Source organism: Penaeus chinensis, chromosome 33 (genome assembly GCF_019202785.1).
Source record: "Penaeus chinensis breed Huanghai No. 1 chromosome 33, ASM1920278v2, whole genome shotgun sequence".
NCBI lineage: Eukaryota > Metazoa > Arthropoda > Malacostraca > Decapoda > Penaeidae > Penaeus > Penaeus chinensis.
Genome location: NC_061851.1, coordinates 14620666 through 14628165, shown reverse-complemented (window position 1 = coordinate 14628165; position 7500 = coordinate 14620666). Strand labels below are relative to the sequence as shown.

Below are 7500 nucleotides of genomic sequence, written 5' to 3'. Positions count from 1 at the left end.
AAGGGGGGGGGGGGGGGGGGAAAGGGGGGGGGGGGGGGGTGGGGGGGGGGGGGGGGGGGGGGGGGGGGGGAGGGGGGGGGGGGGGAGGGGGGGGGGGGGGGGGGGGGGGGGGGGGGGGGGGGGGGGGGGGGGGGGGGGGGGGGGGGGGGGGGGGGGGGGGGGGGGGGGGGGGGGGGGGGGGGGGGGAGGGGGGGGGGGGTGGGGGGGGGGGGGGGGAGGGGGGGGGGGGGGGGAGGGAAAGGGGGGGAGGGGGGGAGGGAGGGGGGGGGGGGGGGGGGGGGGGGTGGGGGGGGGGGGGAGGGGAGGGGGGGGGAAGGGGAGGGGGGGGGGGGGGGGGGGGGGGGGGGGAAAGGGGGGAGGGGGGGGGGGAGAGGGGGGGGGGAGGGGCGGGGGGGGGGGAGGGGGGGGAGGGGGGAGGGGAGGAGGGGAGGGGGGGGGAGGAAGGGGGGTGGGGGGGGGGGGGGGAGGGAGGGGAGGGGGGAGGGGGGGAGGGGGAGGGGGATGGGTGGGGGGAGGGGGGGGGGGGGGGTGGGGGGGGGGGGGGAGGGGAGAGGGGGGGAGGGGGGGGGGGTGTGGGGGGGGGAGGGGGGGGGGGGGGGGGGGGGGGGGGGGGGGGGGGGGGGGTAGGGGGGGAGGGGGGGGGGAAGGGGGGGGGGGGGAGGAAGTTGGGTGGGGGGGGGAGGGTAGGGGGGGAGGAGGGGGGGGGGAGGGGGAGAGGGGAAGGGGGGGGGGGAGGGGGGGAGGGGGAGGGGAGAGGGGGGGGGGGGGGGGGAGGGGGGGGGGGGGGGGAGGGGGGGGGGAGAGGGGGGGAGGAAAGGGGGGGGGGGGGGGGGGGGGGGGGGGGGGGGGGGGGAGGGGGGGGGGGGGGGGGGTGGGGGGGGAGGAGGGGGGGGGGAGGGGAGGGGGAGGGGGGGGGAGAGGGGGGGGGGGGGGAGAGGGGGGGGAGGGGAGGGGGAGAGGAGGGGGGGAGGGGAGAGGGGGAGGGAGGGGGAGGGGGGGGAAGGAGGGGGGAAGAGGGGAGGAGAGGGGGGGGGGAGGGGGGAAGGGAGAGGGGGAGGGGGAGGTGGGAGAGGGGGAAAGGGAGGGGGGGGGAGGGGGGGGGGGGAGGGGGGGGGGGGGAGGGGGAGAGGGGGGTAAGGAGGGGGAGGGGGGGGGGGGGGGGGGGGAGGGGAGGGGGGAAGGGAGGGGAGGAGGAGAGAGGGGGGGAGGGAGGGGGGAGGGAGGGGGAGGGGAGGGGAGGGGGGGATGGGGGGAGGGGGAGGGGGGGGGGGAGGGGAGGGGGGAGGGGGGGAGGAGAGAAGGGGGGGAAAAGGGGGAGGGAGGGGGGGGGGAGGAGGGGTGGGGGGAGGGGGGAGTGGGGGGAAAGGGGAGGGAAGAGAAAGGGGGGGGAAAAGGGGGGGGAGGAGGGGGAGGGGGGGGGAGGGGGAAGGGGAGGGGAGGGGGGGGGAAAAGGGGAAGGGGGGGGGGAAGGGGGAGGGGAAGGAGAAGGGGGGGGGGGAAGGGGAGGGGGAGGGGGGAGAGGGGGGGGGGGGGGAAGGAGGGGGGGGGGGAAAGGGGGGAGGGGGGAGGGGGGGGGGAGGGGAATGGGGGGGGGGAAGGGGGGGGAGGAGGGGGGAGAGGGGGGGGGAGGGGAGGGGGGAGGGGGGAAGGGGAAAGGGGGGGGGGGGGAAAGGGAAAAAAGGGGGGGGGGGAAGGGGCGGGAGGGGAGAAGGGGGGGGGAGGGGAAAAAGGAGAGGGGTGAGGGGGGGAGGGGGGAGGAAGGGAGGGGGAGGAGAGAGGGAGAGGGGGAGGGGAAGGAGAGAGAGGGGAAGGAAAGGGGGAGGGGGGAGGAGAGGGGGGGGGGGATGGGAGAGGGGGAGGAGGAAGGGGAGAGAGGGGAGGGGTGGGACGAGAGGGGAGAAAGGAGAGGGTGGGGGGAGGGAAGAGAGGGAGGGAGAGGGGAGGAGGATGGAAGGGAGGGGGAAGGGGGGAGGGGGAGGGGGAGGAGAGGGGGGAGGGGGAAAGGGGAGGGGGAGGGGGGGGAGGGGGAGAAAGGGGGGGGGGGAGGAGAGAGGGGGGGAAGGGGGAGGAGAAGGGGAGGGGGGGAGGGGGGAGGGGGAGGGGGGAGGAGGAAGGGGGAGGGGGAGGAGAGGGGGGGGAGGGGAAGGAGAGAGGGGGAAAGGGGGGGGAGGAGGGGGAGGGGGAGGGGGGGAGGGGGGGGGGGGGGGGGAGGAGAAGGGGGAGGGGAGGGGAAGGTGGAGAGAGGGGGGGGGAGGAGGAGGGGGAGGGGGTGGGAGAGGGGAGGGGGAGGGGAGGGGAGAGGGGGAGGGGGAGGGAGAGGGGGGGGAAAGGGGGGAGGAGAGGGGGGAAAGGGGGGAGGAGGGGGGAAAAGGGGAGGAGAGGGCGGGAGGGGGAGGGGGAAGGGGGGGGAAAGGGGAGGAGGGGGGGGAGGGGGGGGGGGGGAGAGGGGGGGAAGGGGGGGGGAAAGGAGAGAGGGGGGGGGGAAGAGGGGGAAAGGGGGGAGGAGGGGTGGAGGGGGCAGGAGAGAGGGGGGAATTGGGGGGGGAAAATAAAGGGTAGAGTAAATGGAGAGGGAAGGGGAGTAGGAGGGATGGGGAGGAGGAGGGAGGGGAGGAAGAGGGTGAGGGGGGAAGGTAGAAAAGGAGGGGGAAAGCGGAAAGAAAAGATGGAAGGGGGGAACGTTGCGGGAGAGAGAAGGGGGGAAAGAGATAAAAGAAGAAGGGGTGAAGAGAAGGGAGAGAGAAGGGGTAAAGAAGTAAAAGAGGAAAGTAGGGGAAGGAGGAGAGAGGAAGAGAATCAAGGAAAGGAGGGAGAGATAGGCAAGATAGGAGTGGGGATGGGGAAGAGGATAAAGGAGGAAGGGGAAGAGAGGAGGAGAGAGAAAAGGAGGAAGAAAGGGTGGAGGAGGGGATGAAAGAAATTAACAGACAGAAGGGGATAGATGGCAAAGGAAGAGGGAAGGGGAGGGGGGAGGGGGGAGAAGAGAGTGTGTGGGTTGTAGGTAAGTGGGAGGGGCAGGGGGGAGATACGAGGGGAAAGCAGGAGGGAGGGGGGAAATTAGGGAAAAAGGTTTTAAAAGATGGGGGAAAGGGGAAAACAGGAAAAGGGGGCAAGCGGGGGGAAAGGGAAGATAAATGAGAAGGGAAAGAGGGAGGGAGGGAAACGGAGAGAGGGGAAAATAGGGAGGAAGGGAAAGGAGAAGAAAAGAAAAGAGGATAGAGAGAGAGGGGGGAGGGGAGAGAGAGGAGTCAGGAGAGCGAGAGAGAGAGAAAGAGAGGGGAGAGTAAGGAGACGGGTTTGAGAGAGAGGAGAGGAGAGAGGGGAGAGGGAGAAGAAAACAGGGGAGAGGGGGGAGAGAGAGGGGATGAGAGAGAGAGAGAAGAGAGAGTGTGAGAGAGAGAGGACGAGAAGAGAAGAGCGGAGAGAGCGAGAGAGAGAGAGAGAGCAGAGAGAGAGAGAGAGAGAGAGAGAGAGAGAGAGAGAGAGAGCAGAGAGAGAGACAGAGAGAGAGAGAGAGAGAGAGAGAGAGAGAGAGAGAGAGAGAGAGAGAGAGGGAGAGAGATAGATGCAGAGAAAGAAAGAGACAGTGATAGAATGAGAATAAAAAACAAAAAAACAACAAGAGAAAAAATACCAGAAGCACAGTCATGAAACACAAGAACCTTGTACACAAAAGACACAACACAAAAGAGGGAACGGAATAAACCGGAGAGGAGAAATAATATGATAAATAAGAGAAGGAGAAGGAGAGGGGAGAGAGAGGGGGAGGGAAGGGGGAGAGGAGGATGTGGAGAAAAAGGCGGAAAGGGAGAAAGAGGAAGAGTGGAGGAAGAGGAGAAAGAGGAGGAAGTGGTGAGGATGAAGAGGCGAAGAAGGAAGAAGATAAAGAGGAGAAAGAGGAGGAGGAGGAGGAGGAAGCAGAGAGAAGACTAAACGAAGAGAAGGGAGAGCTGCGGGAAATAGAGGCATTGTAATACTCACAGAAAACGAAATTACAAATGGGGTAAAAAAAAAAAAAAAAAAAAAAAAAAAAAATGAAGAATTTGACCTAAGGGAAACGGGGAGAGAGATTGTGGAATAACGGGAATAAGGATAAAACGTAATCACTTGGCAAATCGTGCGAAGGGAGGTTTTATAAGGAGGGGAGAAGAAAGAGGGGTTGAACCCGTAGGAGTGAAGTAATTAATAACATTATTCATCATTTTTTAACATATCATTTTTTTAGTCCCTTTTTTTATGGGATGTGGATTTTCGTAGTTGGTTTTCTAAATACGAACAGTAATTTTAAGGAGTGTATGTTTATCAGTATTTTATATGAGCGGTTACGTATATAAATCTTGTTTGCATCTACTCCTTTTTAAGAAATATGGCAGCAAATTCAAGTCACACCCGACACAAACACACACACAAATAAAACACACACCCAACCCCACAACACAACCACACAAAACCACCACAAAAAAAAACATAAAAAACTACACACACACACCACCCCACTTTTCCCAGAAAAAATTCAACACTTTCAACCTTTTCATGAAAACTCACAATACACCACACCAACAAACCACACCAATTTTCACACCACGCAAACAACGCAACTCCCAACCCCCTTCACCCCCCCCCCCTCCCCCTCTCCCCCCTCCCCACCACCCAAACCCCACCACCCCCAAACCCCACAGACACAAAATTTGAGACAAAAAAAATAAATATTTAAAAAACACACACCACATTTTAAAAGCATTGAAATAAAAATAAAAAAAATTTTGCGTTTTTTACATGCGAAGGAAACGCTTTTAAAAAGGATGCGAGTGTGTAGTGTGTGAAAGGGTATTGGGAATTATAGGGAGTTGTTTTGTGTTTTGGATGGTGTGGTGGAGAGTTGTGGTGGGGGTTTGTGGGGGGTGTGTGGGGGTGGGGGGGGGGGGGGGGGGGGGTTGGGGGGTGGGGGGGGGGTGGGGTGGGGGGTGGGGGGTGGGGGGGTGGGGGTGGGGGGGGGTGGGGGTGGGGGGGGTGGGGGGGGGGGGTGGGGGGGGGGGGGGGGGGGGGGGGGGTGGGGGGGTGGGGTGGGGGGGTGGGGGTGGTGTGGGGGGGTGGGGGGGGGGGTGGGGGGGTGGGGGGGGGGGGGGGGGGGGGGGGGGGGGGGGGGGGGGTGGGGGGTGGGGGGGGGGGGGGGGGGGTGGGGGGGGGGGGGGGGTGGGGTTGGGTTGGTGGTGGGGGGTGGGGGGGGGGGGGGGGGGGGTGGGGTGGGTGGGGGGGGGGGGGGTGGGGGGGGGGGGGGGGGGGGGGGGTGGGGGGGGGGGTGGGGGGTGTGGGGGGGGGGGGGGGTGTGGGGGGGTGGGGGGGGGGGGGGGGGGTGTTGGGGGGGGTGGTGGGGGGGGTGGGGGGGTGGGGGGGGGGGGGGGTGGTGGGGGGGGGGGGGGGGGGGGGGGGTGGGGGGGGGGGGGGTTGGGGGGGGGGGGGGTGGGGGTGGGGGGGGGGTGGGGGGGGGGTGGGGTGTGGGGGGGTGGGGGGGGGGGGGGGGGGGGGGGGGGGGGGGGGGGGGGGGGGGGGGTGTGGGGGTGGGTGGTGGGGGGGTGGGGGTGTTGGTTGGGGTGGGGGTGGGTTGGGGTGGGGGTGGGTGGTGGGGGGTGGTGGGTGATGTGGGGTGGGGGGGTGGTGGTGTGGGGGTGGTGGAGGGTTGGTGGTGAGGGTGGGTGGTGGGGTGGTGGTTGTGGTTGGGGGTGGGGGTGGGGGGTGGTGGTGTGGTGGGTGTGGGGGTGTGTGGGGTGGGGTGGGTGGTGGGGGTGTGGGTGGTGGTGGGGGGTTGTGGGTGGGTGGTGGTGGTGGGTGATGGGGTGTGAGGTGGTGGGGGTGGGGTGGTTGTGGGTGGGGGTGTTGGTGAGTGGTGGTTGGGGTGGGGGGTGTGGTGGGTGGGTGGGTGGGGTTGGGGTGGTGGGGTGGGGGGTGGTGTGGTGGGTGGGGGGGGGTGGTGGGTTGTGTAGGGTGGTGTGGGGTGTTGGTTGGGGGTTGGTGTGTGATGGTGGTGTGTGTGAGTGTGGTGGGGTGGGGGTGGTGGGGGTGGTGTGGAGGGGTGGTGTGGGTGGTTGGTGTGGTAGTGGGGGGGGTGGGGTGGGAGGGTGGGGGGTGGTGTGTGGTGTGGGTGGGTGTGGGGGGGTGGGGGTGGGTGGGGGGGTGGTGGGTGGGTGTGGTGGTGGTGGTGTGGGGGGTGTGGGTGGTGGTGTGGGTGGTGGGTGTGGTTGGTGGTGGGGTGGGTGGGGGGTGTGTTGGGTGGTGGTTGGTGGGGTGGTTGGGGTGTTGGGGTGTGGGTGTGTGGGTTGGTGGGTGGTGGGTGTGAGGGTGGTGGTGTGGGGTGTGTGATGGGGTGGGGGGGTGTGTGGGTTGGTGGGGGTGGGGTGGGGTGTGGGGGTTTGGTGGGGTGGTGGGTGGTGGTGGGTGTGGGGTGTAGGGTGTGTGGGGGTGGGGGTGTGGTGGGTGGGTGTGGGTGGTTGTGTGGGGGGTGGTGTGGTGGGGGGTGGTGTGGTGGTGGTGTGTGTGGTGGTGTTGGTGGTGGGGGGTGTGGGGTGTGGTGGTGGTGGGGGGAGGTGTGTGGGTGGGTGGTGGTGGTTGGTGTGGTTGGTGGGTGGTTGGGTGATGGTGGTGGGTGGGGGTGGTGGTGGGGGGTGGTGGGGTGTGTTGGGGGTGGTGGTGGTTGGGATGGGTTGGTGGTGTTGGGGGTGGGTGGGGGTGTGGGTGGTGTGTGGGTGGTGGTGGGTGGTGGGGGTGGGGGTGGTGGTGGGTGGGGGGTGTGTGTTGGGTGGTGGGGTGGTGGTGGGTGGGTGGGTGGGTGTGGGGGGTTGGTGAGTGGGGGTGTGGGGGTGGTGGGTGTTGGTGGTGGATGTGGAGGTGTGGTGTGTGGGTTGTGGGGGGTGGGTGGTGGGTGTGTGTGGGTGGTGTGGTTGTGGGTGGGGTGGGTGTGTGTGTGGTGTGGTGGGGGTGTGGTGGTGGTGGGGTGTTGGGGTGAGTGGGTGGTGTGGGTGGGGGTTGGGTTGGTGTTGGTGGTGGTGGTGAGGTGGTGGTGGGGTGGTGTGTGGAGTGGTGTGGGGATGGTGTGTGTTGGTGGTGGTGGTGGTGGTGTTGGGGTGGGGGTGGTGGTTGGGTGGGTGGTGTTGGTTGGGTGGGTGTGTGTGGTGGTGTGGGGGTTGGTGGGTGGTGGTGGTGGTTGATGGTGTGGGTGGGGTGGTAGGTGTGGTGTGTGGGGTGAGGTTGGGGGGATGTGGTGTGTGTGAGGGGTGTTGGGGGTTGTGTTGAGTGTGGGTTGGTGTGTTGGTGGTGGTGTGAGGGATGTGAGGGGTGGTGAGTGGGTGGGTGTGTGGTGGTTGGTGTGGTGAGTGAGGTGGTGAGGTTGGGGGTGAGGTGTGGGTGGTGTGTGGGTGGGTGGTGGTGGGTTGGGGTTGGTGTTTATGTTGGAGGGGTGTGTGGTTGGGTGTGTGTGTTTGGGTGTTTGGTGGGTGTGGGTGGAGT

General features: G+C 67.0%; 1 protein-coding gene across 1 annotated transcript in view; it reads right to left on the bottom strand.

Moving 5' to 3' along the window:
- Positions 1 to 5516, bottom strand: part of LOC125043052 (basic proline-rich protein-like) — a gene marked incomplete at its 5' end in the record, with an annotated part of 26261 nt that extends 20745 nt beyond the window's left edge. The window contains 2 exons of the mRNA XM_047639007.1: positions 30 to 624; positions 5009 to 5516. Of these exons, the coding sequence (XP_047494963.1) occupies positions 30 to 624; positions 5009 to 5516 (1103 nt within the window). The remainder of the gene's footprint in view (positions 1 to 29; positions 625 to 5008) is intronic.
- Positions 5517 to 7500: the final 1984 nt, after the last annotated feature.